Source organism: Grammomys surdaster, unplaced genomic scaffold (assembly GCF_004785775.1).
Source record: "Grammomys surdaster isolate TR1022 unplaced genomic scaffold, NIH_TR_1.0 131, whole genome shotgun sequence".
Taxonomy (NCBI): domain Eukaryota; kingdom Metazoa; phylum Chordata; class Mammalia; order Rodentia; family Muridae; genus Grammomys; species Grammomys surdaster.
This window is the reverse complement of record NW_021604589.1, coordinates 1,418,027-1,434,825: the sequence shown is the minus strand read 5'-3', so window position 1 is coordinate 1,434,825 and position 16,799 is coordinate 1,418,027. Positions and strand designations below refer to the sequence as shown.

The 16,799-nt window shown below is 40.7% G+C and overlaps 1 protein-coding gene across 3 annotated transcripts in view; it reads left to right on the top strand.

Moving 5' to 3' along the window:
* The window catches only part of Txlng (taxilin gamma), a 45,608-nt gene that overhangs the window by 10,493 nt on the left and 18,316 nt on the right, over positions 1-16,799 (top strand). For 2 of the 3 annotated variants that reach the window (XM_028762166.1, XM_028762164.1), the window contains exons 2-3: positions 8,892-9,192; positions 12,419-12,510. In XM_028762166.1, coding sequence (XP_028617999.1) covers positions 8,892-9,192; positions 12,419-12,510 — 393 coding nt within the window. The remainder of the gene's footprint in view (positions 1-8,891; positions 9,193-12,418; positions 12,511-16,799) is intronic. The other variant, XM_028762165.1, reaches the window with a different exon arrangement.

Genomic DNA, 16,799 nt, shown 5'->3' with positions numbered 1-16,799 from the left:
TGAGTCCCTAGAACTGGAATTAGACAGCTGTGAGCCTCCATACGGGTTCTGAGAATGGGACCTGGGTACTATGGAAGAGTAGCCAGTACTTTTAACTGCTATGCCTTCTCTCCAGATCCCTATTTTTTTTTTAAAGACAAGTATCCTGGTATACAGGTCTGAGTAGGCTAGAATTAATTAACTGTGTAGTCCAGTCTAGGCTACTCAGATTCAAAGTGATCTTACTTTCCTCAGCTTCCTGAGTGCTGGGATTATAGGCATAAACTACCATGCCTAGGTGCTTTGTTTGTTTTTAACCTTTCTTTCTTTCTTTATCTTTCTTTCTTTCTTTCTTTCTTTCTTTCTTTCTTTCTTTCTTTCTTTCTTTCTTATGTGTGTGGATATGCATATGCCACGACACACAAGTGGGGGTCAGAGAACAACTTGGGAGAATTGGTTCTTTCTTTTACCACGTAGATTCTGGAGATTGAACTCAGGTTGTCACTTGGTAACAAGCACCTTTACTTGATCTTAGCCTAGTATCTTGTGATAGGATCTTGTTATATAGTACATAGCCCTGATTAGCCTTAAACTTGTTAAAATTGATCTGCCTAAGCCTCCCAAGTGGTTCATTACAGATGTTCACTATAATACTGTACAGAAATAAACATTTTAAAAATATATTTCCTTTCAACATTTTATTGTGCTTATATATATGAACACCCATATATAATATGTATAAAGTATAAGACATACATATACGGTTTTGTGTTTTTGTTTTACAAGATTTATTTATTTCATGTATATGAGCACACTGTAGCTGTCTTCAGAAACACTAGAAGAGTGCACTGGATTCCATTACAGATGGTTGTGAACCACCATGTGGTTGCTGGGAATTGAACTCAAGACCTCTGGGAGAAAAATTAGTGCTCTTAACCACTGAGCCATCTCTTCTGCCCCTTGTGATTTTTTTTTTTAAATCTTGGTATTAGGATTTGAACCCAGGGCCTTGCACATGGTAAACCAATTGCTCTACCACCAAGCTGTACCATGTCCATCATTTGTCTTTTAAGTATTATTTTCAGATAATCTCTTTCACTTATTTTTGATTTTTGTTGTTTGCTTTGAGTCAAGGTCTCTTTGTATGCTTCTAAGTGCTGAGATTACAGATATGTGTCACCATGTTCAGTTTCTCCTTATTACTGAGTAGACTGCTAAGACAGCTAGGACACAGTACAAGGATGTTCGTATAGAAGTAGATAGAAGGTAATTACAAAGCAGTCAGTTGTTGAGGTTACCAGCATGGACTGAGAAATTGTTATCAAATCTTTGACCTGCAATATACAGTGACCTTTGACCATACATTCACCTAGCCAGGCCACAGTTTATCTGTTCAAGAAAGTGATAAAACTTTCCTCATGACCTTGTGTAGATGAAGTTAGTCAATAACAAGAGGTGCTTACCATGGTCCCTGGTTGTACTATTCACTGTGTTAGCTGCTACAGCTATTGTTCATAGAAAAGACTGTGTGAAAGAAAATACACCTAGAATGTCTAGAAAACGGTAAGAAAGCAAGTTTCTTTTTTGTTTTATTTTAAAGATGAGGTCTTAGGTATCCAAGTTGACCTTGAACTTTTGACCATCCTGCCTTCAACTCCCAAGTGATTGTGTTTTTTTTTTTTTTTTTTTTTGGTTTTTCCAGACAGGGTTTCTTTGTATAGTCCTGGCTGTCCTGGAACTCACTTTGTAGACCTGGCTGGCCTGGAACTCAAATCCGCCTGCCTCTGCCTCCCAAGTGCTGGGATTAAAGGCGTGCACCACCACCGCCCAGCCAACTCCTAAGTGTTAAGTGGCAGGCGTGCATCATACCTTCATGCCAGATTTAAAACTGCCCTGGAACCTCTACCCCAGGAAGGACTTCCTACAAATTTAGCTCCAACCCCAGCCTCCGGAGTAAGAAAATTCATTGACTGCATGATATAGAATACTCCTGAAAAACAAGAAGGACTAGAAAATCATATGTTGGCATAAAAATTTGTTTCCTATTTAATGGTCCCGTATAGAAATTGAAGGACATTGGTAAGTAGAAAATGCACTTGCTAGTTTCTGCTGAATGCCACAGGCTGTTTTGAGTTAGGTGATTGTTTTTAGGATTTTAAATTTTTCTTTATTTTTATTATTGTGTTTGTGTACGTATGTATGTAGATGTGTCATGTGCATGTAGAGGTGAGAAGACAATGTTGTGGAATTGCTTCTCTCCTTGTGCTTTTATGACATTAAACTCAGATTGTGAGGCTTATGCAACAAGTACTTTTTACCTTCTGAGCTATCCTCATTGGGTCTGTTTGCCCCCCACCTCCCCGAGACAGGGTTTCTCTGTGTAGTCCTGGCTGTCCTGGAACTCACTCTGTAGACCAGGCTGGCCTCAAACTCAGAAATCCGCCTACCTCTGCCTCCCAAGTGCTGGGATTATGTTTGGCCCTTCTTGAGGCTATTTATTTTTAAAAGATTTACTCATTTTATGTGAGTACACTGTTACTATCTTCAGACACACCACAAGAGGGCGTCAGATCCCATTACAGATGGTTGTGAGCTACCATGTGGTTGCTGGGAATTGAACTTAGGACCTCTGAAAGAACAGTCAGTGCTCTTAACCGCTGAGCCATCTCTCCAGCCTGAGGCTTTTTATTTTTTGAGATAGGTCTCACCATGTAGCCTTGGCTGGCCTTAAATTCATAGAAATCTGTCTGTCTCTTGTCTCCTGAGTACTGAGATTACTGGTGTGTGACACCATACACCGCTTTTCTTAAGTATTATTTTTTTAGGTTTTTCAAGACAGGGTTTCTCAGTGTAGCCTTGGCTGGCCTGGACTGCCTTTGTAGACCAGGCTGGCTTCGAACTCACAGAGATCCACCTGCTTCTGCCTCCTGAGTTGCTAGGATCATAGGCATGTGACACCACACCCTGCTAAATCTTTAAATTGCCTTTTCTATATATGGTAAGAGTATCTATACTATAAATCTGAAAAAAAATAGCTGTATGCGGGTATATATGTGTACATGTTTATGTTTATGCATGTGCTGAGGTGAGGGGCCAGTGTTGGATATCTTCCTCAATCACTCAACATCCTGAGATTCTATCTCTGCCTTTCCAATGCTGAAATTACAGGCAAGCTATGGCCAGTCCTATTTTGTATATTTTTAGGTGTGCATGCGTGCGTATGTGTGTGTAGAGGTCAGAGAATGTGGGATGCTCTGTTCTATCATCTTCCACCTTATTCCTCTGAGATAGGGTCTCTCATTCAACCTGGAGTTAAACCCCAGTGATTCTTGTCTCTACTCTCCCAGCTCTGAGATTACTGGTGTGTGTCCATGCCTGGCTTTTTTACATGGCTGCTGGATTCCTAGTTCAGATCCTCATGCTTTCAGCAAGGACTTATGTATTCAGTTCGTTTTCAGGTTTATTTTTTCTTGTTTGGTTTTCTGAAACAGAGTTTCTTTATAGCCCTAGCTGTCCTGGAACTCATTCTGTCTACTGACCAGGCTGGAACTCCCAGGGATCCACCTGCCCCTGTCTCCCACTGGGATTAAAGGCATGTATCACCATCACCTGGCTTAGTTTTCAAGTTTTTGAGACAACGCCTTGCTATGTAGACCAGACTAACCTGGACCTTGCTTTGTAGACCAAGTTGGTCTAGAATTTGTAGCAATCCTGCCTCTGCCTTCTAAGTGCTTGTATTACAGATATTACAGACAAAAGCAAAAAAAAATTAGATATATTTATTTAGTATTTCTCTGTGTGGGCATAGAATGATCATATGTGGGGGGTCAGAGGACAACGTTCAGGACTGAGTCCTTTCCTTCCATGCAGGACCTGGAGATTGAACTTGTGTCACCAGGCTTGTGACTGAAACCCTTTACTTGCTGAGGCATCTTACTGGCTCACAGAACATGAATACCTTTTTTTTTTTTTTTCGAGATAGTGTTTCTCTCTCTCTCTCTCTCTCTCTCTCTCTCTCTCTCTCTCTCTCTCTTTTTTTTGTTTTTTGTTTTTTTTTGTTTTTTGTGACAGGGTTTCTCTGTGTAGCCCTGGCTGTCCTAGAACTCACTCGGTAGACCAGGCTGGCCTCAAACTCAGAAATCCACCTGCCTCTGCCTCCCAAGTGCTGGGATTAAAGGCGTTCACCACCACCGCCCAGTGGCTCAATGTTTCTTAAAGTGACAAAAGTCCATCTCACCTACTTGCTATAGATTGAAAAAGAATAACAACACCGAAACATGCTTATAAAGACATTTTGAATTGTGCTTATATTTCCCTAAGTGCTGTTCCCAAAGGTGCTCAAGCCTTCACACAGTTGGAGTTGCTGGGAGGAGATAGAACATGGCAAAAAGAAAGGGGCTTCTCAGAGCAAGCCTCTGACTCAAGGCCAGCTTTGGAGCTAGCCTCAGGTGAAGTCTGGATCAGAGGGAGGAGTACAGTAATGGAAAGGCAAGGCATCTCATTAGAGTCAAGCGGAGTCAAAGACAGCATTAAGAGACTCTGCTGTTGTTGCAGAGGACTAGGTTTGGTTCCCAGTAATCACAACCATCTGGTCTGATATTCTCATCCAACTTGTCAGTGAGACTCTGCCAGCTCAGCTTGTTCCACTCTTCATTCTACATCTTCAATAGTCAGCAGCATACAAGCAACCTCTCCATACTTCATATTTGGCTTTCCTGCAGTGGGCTTACTTTCTTGGGCCAGATTTCCTGAAGTATCATTGTGTTAGTTAGGGTATCATTGCTGTGAAGAGACACCATGACCAAGGCAACTCTTATAAAGGAAGCCATTTAATTAGGGCCGGCTTACAGTTTCAGAGGTTTAGTCCATTATCATGGAGGGAAGCATGACAGCGTGCAGGCAGACATGGTGTTGGAGGAGCTGAGAGTTCTACAGCTTGATCTGCAGGCAGAAGGAGACCACCACACTGGGTATAGCTTGAGAATAGGAGACCTCAAAGCCTGCCCCAACAGTGACACATATTCTTCAATAAGGTCACACTTCCTAATAGTGCCACTCCCTATGGCCAAGCATTCAAACACATGAGTGTATGGGAGGGGGCATACCTATTCAAACCACCATACCATGGAACCTGGATCTAGTGCTATATCTCAGCCATGGTGCCCACCAGCTGCTTCTTACACTCAGGTACCTGCTTCATTCAGCATTATAGCTGCTTTTCATAGGAACTGATTTTTAATTTCCTTAGGGAAAAAAGATTTGTTTTGATCCTTATAACTCTTAAAGTAAGCTGGTCATGGTGACACATGCCTTTAATCCCAGTACTCAGGTGGCAGAGGCAGGTGACTCTCTTGAGTTTAAGGTCAGCCTGGTGTACGTATTGAGTTCCAGGACAGCCAGGCTATGTATTGACCCTGACTCAATGAAAAAAAAAGTATTATGTAAATTGTAACTCTGTGTGTGTGTGAGCCGGGGGGGGGGAGGGGAGGGGGGGAGAGAGAGAAAGAGAGCTTTCGAGCAAGAGCGCACATACCCACAGAAGGCAGAAGAGGGTAACAGACCTCTTGTAGGTGGAGTAGCAGATAGTTGTGAACTATCTGACATGGGCTCTAGAGGCAGAACTCGGGGCATTTGAAAGAGCTGTACATACTCACTGCTGAGCCATATCTCTATCTCCCCATTGTGGAACTCCCCTCATTCCCAAGCAGGATCTCATCTCATTACATAGTCCTCGGAATGCTGGGATTAAAGGGAAGTACTACCACACCCAGTGACCTTGTACAACTTTTAACAAACTTTGAAGTTCAGAAAAGTACACAAATTATGAACCTTTGGACTTAATAAATTTTTAGGATGTGAACATCTGTGTTATCCCATCTATATCAAGAAATATTGCTAACATTCTAGGAAGCCCATCCAGTGACTCATTTCTAGTACCATCTATTCACCTAGCTTCTTTTTATATATAAATTGCTCCCTTCTGTAAATATTGTTTAAAGCCTTCCTCTTGATGTTAGGTCTGTGAAAGCCGTGCTGCTGTGTTTGCATTGTGTTCATTTTCATGGCTCAGTGCTCTGAACATACTGCAATTGATAATTCTTCTGTTGAGTTGATTTAGTTTCAGGACCGTTCCAAGTAGTGCTGCTTTAAACATTTTTTGGCCTTTCAGTGCACCTATGTACACACTTGGGTAAAATCCTAGGAGTGTAATTAAGTGAGTTAGAAGCTATCCATATTGCCAAAGAATTGCAGTGCCAATTTGTTCTCCAGAAAGCAGTGTCACTGGCCTGTAATTCCAACACTTGGGACATGGTATCTGGAATACTGGGAGTTCAAGGCCTTTTTGGAGATACAGTCAATTCTAGGCTAGCTTGGGTTACACATGACCCTGTCTTAAAAAAGAGGAAAACACCCCCCTAAAAGCACAGTAATTGATTTATGTCAACCTTAGATCGTACAAGATAAGGAGTAGTGGCCTTAGTATCTCCATTCCCTTCTGCACTGATCCGTCAATTATTTTTAGCTCTTCAGTTTGGATATGCTACAGTTCGAAATACCTTTTATTTTAGTTTGTGTGTGTGAGTATGTGTGTGTGTGTGTGTGTGTGTGTGTGTAGGTGTACACATATAAGGGCCTCTGTGTCATTTGTCATTTCCTCTGAATCTAGAGTTCTAGCCAGGTGTGAGCTGCCTAACTGCCTAAAATGGCTGTTAGGAAGCAAACTTGGGTCCTTTAGAGCAGAAGTATACACTCTCAACCGCTCAGCCATCTCCAGCCCTGGGATGCTACAATTGCAAATAACAGGTGGCTCAGGGGGCTAAGGCAGGCCACCAAGCCTGTAAACCCAAGTTCAATCCCTGGGACTCACAAGGTAAAAGGAGAGAACCAACTCCTACAAGTTGTCTTTTAATAGCTTGTCACATGGATTGTGGCATGCTTATGCAGACACACGCACACATGTGCATTCATGCTTGCACAAATGCACATACTCACAAAAAATAAATCAGTGTAATGAAGACTTAGGAAGCAGCTCTGTTAATTGTTCTTGTCTTTCTTTGCCCAGGCTGCCCTCAGACTCATCTACCTTAGTTTTCTAAGTGTCTGACTCCCACTAATTTTGTTTGAGTTATGCTTTTACTCTGTAGCTCAGGCTGGCTGGAATTCAGTATATAGTCTGGTCTTGAATTTGCTTCAGTCTTCTGCTTTAATGTTGTATTTATTTTAACTTTTTCTGAAAGGAAAACAATTTTTCTATATAATATATTTTGACTCTGTTTTTTCCTCTCCTCAGATTCCCCCCAGATCTGCTATATCACTTTAAGTGCTAGGATTATAGGTGTGAACCACCATGCTGAGCAACTGTAATTTTTTTTAAAAGTATTGGTTTTTTTTCCTTTTTTAGTGCCTTGCACATGTTAGGCATCATCCTTCCACAGAGCTACAGCCCTAAGCCATTAATTTTCAAAGTATCTTTTGTCTAACTATGTAAGAGAACTATACTACCTCAGTTGTATTCAGAAAGGAAGAAACCTTTGTGTTTTTTGGGGGGAGGATGGAGTGGGGTCTGAGACAGGGTTTCTCTTTGTAGTACTGCCTGTCCTGCAACTCATTATGCAGATCAGGCTGGCCTCAAACTCATAGAGATTTGCCTGCCTCTGCTTTCCTAGTGCTTGGATTAAAGGTGTGCACCACCACCATCCAGCTAGAAATCCCTCCCCCCCTTTTTTTTGAGACAGGGTTTAGAAATCCCCTTTTTTAACCAGAAAGGGAAGGTAGAGTTTACAGTTGTGACATGTCATGTGACCAAATGACATTAATAATTAGGACACAGAAGGCAAATAGATCTAGGTAGTTGTGGTGATGCTCACCTGTAATCTCAAAATCCAGGAGGCCCAGGCAGAAGGGTAGGTTTTAGGCCAACCCGAGCTATGCATAGCAAGACCCTGCCTTGAACAAAGATACGACAAAAGAGAAGAAGGTAAAAACAATGATTCAAGGGAGAAGAAAACCAGAGTAAATGCTTTTTTGGTTTGCTTTTGTATGAGTATCTTCCATATTGGTGATAGAACTGTTTAACATACCAGTCTCAGTTCCTATGGTATAATATGATAGAAGTTTATTATTCACTTAATGTTCCAGTATGTGTTTTCTTTGCAGGTAGAGGGTCTTTCCTGTGTGTACATGGAATTTGGGCCAGGCTACTTTTGTCCTCTGACCCTGTCATCTTAGAGCACCCTGATGACTTCTGTATTTAACCAGAGTGAGGAAGAGATGCAGGACAAAGACCATGTCCTTCTAAGAATAAAAATCTGGTTGATAAAGTGATACTCATAGCCTGGACTAACATGGGGGTCAACAGACTGGAAAATATAGTGTACTACTGGATGCTGCCGCTTGTCCCTCAGTTCCTACTGCACTAGATACTTTGGGAGATAGTTTTTGGTAGATAGCCACCTAGCTAGCTGCACTGTCATATCGTCCTTAAGATAACAGGATCATTAACGTTTATCAACTCGGGACAGTTTACTGTTTAAAAGATAGTAATTATTTTTAAATCATGAATTTTTATAGGGATATAAGTTTAGACTTATTGCTAACCGGCATTCTTGCCTCCTTTGGTAGCATATAATTAGGTTTTGTTTTAACTTTATCTTTTGGCAGTGCTATGAATGGGACCCAAGGGCCCTTGAAGCAAAGCACTGCTACCTCAGAGCTATACTCCAGCTGTTTTACTTTAATAGACTTATGTTTAGCCGTTTAGATCATGTCTCAGTGAAACCTAAAAGCTACCTTTGTTTACATCGAACACACAAACCACTAAGTAAAAGTACTGTTAAACTATGACATGCCGTTGGTTATAAATATTTATTCCATTCAATTTAACTCTTTCTTTTTAATTTCTCTCCTTGTAGTTTGAAAGTGGCACAATGGAAGAAGCTAGAATCTGTGGGTTAGGAGTAAAAGCAGACATGGTATGTAATTCTCAAGCAAATGATATTCTTCAACATCAAGACTCCAGTTGTGGTGGCACAACTAAGAAGCATTCACTGGAAGGGGATGAAGGCACTGACTTTATAACCAACAGAAATTTGGTGAGCTCAGTATTCTGTACACAGGAGACAAGAGAAGAAATTCCTGGACGAGAAGCTCGAACAGGTCCTCCTGATGGCCAGCAAGATTCAGAGTGCAGCAGGAACAAAGAGAAGACCTTAGGTAATTAATAAGCTCTGTACATTAGTTGCATGTTTTCATCTATTGCTCATTTTATTCACATTGTGTCCAACACAGGTGACCATGAACACTGCTAGGTCGGATATGCTTAACTAAAACCCCTGTACGGGCCAGTGAGGTGGCTCCATGGATACTTGGCAGTAAGCTGAGTCTGATACCTGGGACCCACAATTGTCAAACTTGTAGCACAACTGGTACAAGTTTTCTTCTAACATCCACACATGTACTGTGGCATACACACACACACACACACACACACATACACACACACACACAATCAGTATAAAATAAATACTTGTTACCTCAGGTTAGTCAGCTTGTTTGCAGTTATGTGCAAGAGGTGGAAAAAATAGAAGGAAGCTTAGGTATTTCTCTCTATATAATCAAGAATTAATTCTTGATAAAATTTGAGGATAGAGTGGCAGTTGACTTGCATTATTTGCATCTTTACTAGGCTGATCAAAAAGTATGTGAAAACTATATATTTAATTAGTTTAAGACTGGACATTCTAGCACTCAGGAGACAGAGGCAGGTAGGTCTCTCTGAGTTTGAGGACAGCCTGATCTACAGAGTTCCAGGACAGCTAGGGTTACACTGAGAAACAACAAGAAAAGACTGGACATAAAATTCTATAAACAGTAAGTTAATTGTACTTCAGAAAGTGAATTAACCAGGTTTCAAAGGTATTTTTTGCTTTCTACATAGCTTGCAATTTAGATAAAAAATGTGATATGCTTAATCTTTTTTTTTTGAGACAAGGTCTCCTATAGTTTATATAGTTTATATAGTTTATAGTTTATAGCTGACTTTAAACTTCTTGTATCACTAAGGTTGGCCTTTAACTCTTGATTCTCTTGACTTCCCAAGTGCATCAAGGCGTGCATGCCTGGCCAAACCATTAAACTGTGTGTTGTGTATTGTGTCATTGTCCTCCATGCCAAGGATTGAACCTGTGGCCTCATGCATGCTAGGCAATATCTTGTGATATGCTGAATCTCATGAAGAAGATTCAAATCTCCTTTGAGTCTCACTGGTTGCCCCTTAATTTTTTTTTTTTTTTGAAGGTCTCACTATGTAGACCTGCCTGGTCTGTAATTTGCTATATAGACTAGGCTGCCTCAAATTTATAGATAACCACCTATCTCTGCCTCCTAAGTGCTACAGATAAATTTTCCACCACATAATTTACATCTATGATTGATAAGGGGTGTTTTTTTTTCTTTGTTTTTGTTTTGAGGCAGCCTCAGTATGCAGCCCTGGGTAAAAATTAGGCTGGCCTTGTTCTTACCTAGGATTAAAGGTGTTTGCCACCACACCCAGCTCTATAGGTGTTGTATATATGTTTACAGTTACTTTTCTTTTGGGAAAGGGTTTTCTTTTTTGTTTTGTTCTTTTGAGACAAAGTCTTGTATGTAGCCCAGGCTGACTTTGAACTCGGTTTATAACCAAAGATGACTCTGACCTGAACCTTTTGTCTTCACCTCCCAAGTCAAATTAGGGCTATAAGTGCATACCACCATGGCTTGTCTGAGTTGCCTTTCTTGTTAACATAATCTCCTCTTTAAAATGTAAAAGTTAAGGAATATGAAAAGTAACTTTTAAAAAAGATTTATTTATTTTACTTCTATGAGTACACTGTAGCTGTCTCCAGACACACCAGAAGAGGGCGTCAGATCCCATTACAGATGGTTGTGAGCCACCATGTGGTTGCTGGGAATTGAACTCAGGATCTCTGGAAAAGCAATCAGTGTTCTTAACTGCTGAACCATCTCTCCAGCCCCCAAAAGTAATTTTATTTCCTTAGAAATGACACCTTTCCTAAATCAGTACTTTACTATATGTACAAGCAATTCAGCAATTCTATTTCTAGGCATATATACCCAAGAAGATTAAAAACTTGTATACACAGAAGTTTGTAGAAAATGTTCATAGCATTATTATCCTTAATAGCTCAAAAGTAGAAAAAGCATGAATATTCATTAGGTGATGACAAGTAAGAGTAAACAAAGTGTAGTCGATCCATAGGATACAATACTACTTAGCATAGGAGGGAAGGGAGCATTGTTACAATCTTTCACAAAGGAAGCTAGCAAACTATTTTGCAATGTAAAAGAAGCCAGACACAAAAGGCTCTGCATTGTATACCTTTGTATGAAATATCCAGAATTGTAAAATTTGTGGAGATAGAAAATAGATTAGCGGGGCTGGAGAGCTGGCTCAGTTGTTAAGAGCACTGATTATTCTTCCAGAGGTCATGAGTTCAATTCCCAGCAGACTGAAGCTTTTAATAATATTCTTTGCCTTTTTTTTTTTTTTGGTTTTTCAAGACAGGGTTTCTCTGTGTAGCCCTGGCTGTCCTGGAACTCACTCTGTAGACCAGGCCGGCCTCAAACTCAGAAATCCGCCTGCCTCTGCCTCCCAAGTGCTGGGATTAAAGGCGTGCACCACCACCGCCCTGCTTTCTTTGCCATTTTTAATTTGCCATTTGTGTTAACATAGATACCTAATGGTTAGACAAGGGAATATTTACCTCTCCATAAGAATTCTTAGTTAGCAGTGTTATTGAGTGTAGAAATCTAAGATGGGGGACGGGGAGTGGCTGGAGAGGTGGCTCAGTGGTTAGGAGCTCTGGCTGCTCTTCCAGAGGTCCTGGGTTCAATTCCCAGAACCCACATGATAGCCCACAACTGTGTGGAACTCCAGTTCCAGGGGATCCAGTATCCTCACATAGACACACATGCGGGGAATACACAGAAAATAAACAAACAAGCAAATGTTTCAAAAAATAAGAAAGAAAGAAATCTAAGATGAGAATGGGTGAGGAACAGAGGAGGGTCTGTTAATCCAGAATGTAAAAATAGCTCCTCACCTTCCTGAGAATCAAGCCCAGGACATGCTAACCAATTGTTCTTCCACTTAGCTGTATCACTAAATAGTTTGATTTGGCTTTCGTTTTCTGATACAGGGTCTTACTCTGGCCCAGGATGGTCTTGAACTTGAGGATCCTTTTGCATGTCACAACTAGTTGTTTGAGACAATATACCCAGCTCAAAATACTTATAAAATTGAACTGGCAAATACCATATTTCTTGTTGTAGGTAGAAATTATTTTGTTCTGAGATTAGAACATGGGAAGTATTGGTACACTTCACAGGTCATATTTGATCTTATTATTCAGGACTTATTTCTCACCTTGTTAATCATTAGGAAAAGAAGTTTTATTACTGATGCAAGCGCTAAACACCCTTTCAACCCCAGAGGAGAAGCTGGCAGCTCTCTGTAAGAAATATGCTGATCTCGTGAGTATTCAATCACAACCATGAGGGCCATAAAATATAACAATATATTGTGTGTGCTTGATAAGCTTTTTAAAATATAATTTTGATGTAGCTTAAAATGTAAAATGTTTTATTCAAAAATTGGAAGGGAGAATATGATCTCATGGTCTTTTGTGGTTTTTATTATTTTCCTTTATTGATTGAGTGAATGTTTGATTGGTTTTTAGAGGTAAATTCTTGCTATGTATTCTTGGCAAGCCTAGAAATTGCTATGTAGATCAGGTTAGGATTAAATAACTCCTAGAAGTTAGCCTGTTTCTGCCTCTGCCTTTCCAGTGCTGGGATTAAAGGTATATGCTAGCACACCCAGCTGATTTTTCTAGCATATAGAGAACACCATAGTGCTAAACTGTGGTTTAGATTGTTTTCTTTCCTTTGTATTTGAAACGGGGTCTGGTTTTATTGTGGATGTAGTCTTCCACAATATTGTGGATGTCAGCTTCTGGGCTCAAGTGATCCTTCTGCCTGAGTCTTTTTTTTGTTTAAAAGTTTGTTTTGTTTTGTTTTTCGAGACAGGGTTTCTCTGTGTAGCCCTGGCTGTCCTGGAACTCACTCAGTAGACCAGGTTGGCCTCAAACTCAGAAATCCACCTGCCTCTGCCTCCCAAGTGCTGGGATCAAAGGCGTGCGCCACCACCGCCCGGCTGCCTGAGTCTTTATAGTTAAAATTATAAGCGTGTACCATCATACCCAGCTCAAATAGATTTTCTAAAATTCGGTGTTAGGTGTTATTTCATTTATCTTTTGGGGCGATGTGTATATTTGTGTATGCATGCGTGTGTGTACAGGTGTGTGCCATATGCCTACAGTACACCTGTATGCATGAAGCCCTGGGTTTCATTCCCAACACTTGCAGCTAGGGATCTGATGCCCTCTCTGGCCTTTGTACCAGGAAAGTAACATAAATGTATACATGTAGGCGAAATGCCCACACACATAACATTTTTAAAAGATACCCCTGGAAGAACATCTAGGACTAGGGGTGTATACGTATAGCTCAGTCATAGAGCATTTATCTTATACGTACAAGGTCTTGGATTCAATTCAATAAAATAACAATATGGAAAAATAAAAAAAATACCTACAAATATGAAACAAAAAAAAAACAGTGGAAAGCAGGGCAGAAGATAAGAAAGACATTTCATAGAAGTAGAAAACCAAAGATAACGTAGCGTAATGGTATATATATATAGGTATATAGAGGTATTATTAACTTCATGTAGTGGTCAGAGAGGAAAATCACAATGAGATGCCATTTTCCCTCCCTCTCTTTTAAAGATGGTCTCACTATGTAACCCTGGCTGGCCTGGAATTCAGCAAAGATCACCAGTGTTTGCCACTGCCTCCTGAGTGTTTTGTTGTTGTTGTCGTTGTTGTTGCTTTGTTTTGTTTCTGTGTAGCCCTGGCTTTCCTGGGTTTCACTGTGTAGACCAAGCTGGCTGTGAACTCAGAGTTTCACCTACCTCTGCCTCCTGAGTGCTGTGATTGAAGGCTCACGCCACCATCACCAGGCTGGCTCATAAGGTAGCACTTTTACAACTGCAAAACCTTTTTGAAAAATTATTTATTTAAATATAAGAATACCCTGTCTGTATATACATCTACATGCCAGAAGAGGGCATCAGATCCCTTTATGAGCCACTGTCTAGTTGCTGGGAATTGAACTCGACCTCTAGAAGAGTAGCCAGTGTTCTTAACCGCGGAGTCACCTGACCACCCCACATGCCTAGTCCAGTCTTCAGATACTTAAAGAGGATAGATTTGCATGGTCTCTTGTCTTTGTTTCCCACTTTTAAGAAATTACTGTTAATTACATATGTATGTGTGAGTCTTTGCACATTCATGTTCAAAAGCCTGAACAGTTTCAGATCCCCTGGAGCTGGGGTTATAGGCAGTTTTAAGCTTCCCTACATGGGTGTTGAGAACAGAACTTGGGTCTTCTGCAAGAGCAGTATGCACTCTTAACCACTGAGCTACCTCAACAGCCCCTGCATGATCTTTAGTATAGTGCTATGGGATATACAGATTTGCCAGAAACTTTGGAAGACATTTAGTAATGTCATATGAATTGAACATCTAGGAGCCAGCACCCCGGAGAATTTCATTTATGTTTATACCAGGAAAATATGTGTATTATGTAGCCTGTGGGCTAAATCCAACTAACACCTGTTTTTTTCTGAACTGTCCACAAGTGAGAGTGGGTTTCTTTCTCTATTTTTTTTCTTTTTCTTCTCGGGGAGTCACTGGGGGGCGGGTTTCAAGACAACATTTGCTTTCTCTGTGTAGCCATGGCTATCCTGGAACTCATTTTATAGGCCAGGCTGGCCTCAAACTCAGTGCTTTGTCTCCATCTGCCTCCTGAGTGCTGGGACTAAAGGCTTATACCACCACACCTGCTAAGAGTGGATTTTTTTTAATGCATTTAAAAAGTATACGATGGCTGGTGTGGCGGCATATGCCTTTAAGGCCATCACTTGGTAGGCAGGTGGGTCTCTATGAGTTTGAGGTCAGCCTGGGCTACATATCAAGACCCTGCTCAAAAAAAAATAATAATACATGTCAAGCTTTGAAAATGGGAAGTGGCTTGTCATTGGAACTCAGCAATTCTGATACTCTCCAAAACCTGTACATATTTGACCAGACATGTAGCATGTCTCTTATGGTGAGTGCAAGAAGCAATCAAGGATCTCCACAGAGGAGGAATACAAGCTGATGTATGGGATGCACTTTTGATTCATTTGTCAGTGTCTCTGCTAGACATAGCATGGCTTTCTGGCTTTCCAAACTAGCAGTTACAATCTCCATTACTATGACATTGTCATGAATACTGCCGACTTGGATATGAGTTCTTCTGAGATGTGCTGTATCACATCTACAGTGTGCTTGCTGTATGTGGAGCTGTTCTGAAGAATCCTCTCTGCCTGCTGGGACTAACTGCAAAGTGAGCTCTTTTGTTCCTGGCTAGCTTCTTTTGTCTGCTCTTTGCCCTTCTCAGTTGGAGCCAGTTGAAACAACTACATCACTCCCAGAAGAATCTCTTGTCTGCCTGGGCCCTTCTTGGCTTGTGGCATTATGATACTTACCTGCCTCCCCAAATTTTCAACCTGAAGGTCCCCACTTCTTACCTGCAAGTCATCAGAATGAAGCCCATTGGAGCCCTTTCCAGTTTTATTCCCGTCTAACTCTGAGAGAAACATAGAATAACCTTTTTTATATAACAGAGCCTGTGGCCCACAGTGACCCCCCCCCCCCAATAATCCCTGATTAGTAGGTATATACCAACAATTTTGTTGAGTTGTAGCAATATAATCCAGAGTTTGACATTCTGGAGTCACCATGTAGCTGCTTAATTAATGTAGTGTAAATTAATGGAAATTATTAAAGCAAACATACCAGTTCTTTGGTTGTACTAGTACATCCTAAAATCACAACAATGAAAAACAAAGAGTGTTTGCTTTTTTAAAATGTATTTAAGACTATCCAGATGAAATAACATAAAAGGGGCAGCAAAGGATTGGTGAGCACAGGGTTGTAGGAACCCTGGAGCATGGCTAGTTGCAGTAGTTCAGTCTGACTCTTAAGCCGCTCAAGTTATATTGCCATGCCTAGTCCATACATGGGCAACTTCATATATGGAAGATAGGAATTTCTAGAGAAGTATCTGTAAATAGATAGTTCGGAAAGTTTTTGGTTGGTTGGTTTGGTCTTTTACAGACAGCCTTATTTGTCCCAGGTCAGTCTGCAACTCATGTTGTCAAGTATGATCATGAACTCCTGATCTTGCCTTCAGTATCTTCTCAAGTATTGGGGTTGCAAACATGACCTGCCATATCCTACAATGATGCTTTTGGTGTGTTTTAATGGGCCACAAGGTGGCACTCTTGCTCTGTGACTCAGCATCAATTTCTTCAGAAAAAGCTGTTCAGAAAGGTTGGTAAGGTGCCAGCCATCTTATCTGTTAGTATAGATGTTACCTTGAAAGGGATTCATTTGCTTCTAACCTAAAATTGCAGAATCCTTGAGTCCTAGTTAGTTAAAAAAAAAACTTATAAATTTAGTTCAGTAGTCTGTGAGTCTGTGGGTATTTTAAAAAGATAAAGTTCAATATTAATTTCTAAATAACACACACATTAATTCCAGCTTTTATATGTATGTGTGTGTTTGTGTGTGAGAAAGGGTGCTGACACTTGAGCCCCACAGTGTGCATGTGGATGTCAGAGGACAGAGGGCAACTTTTCCTAGTGAGGTCTG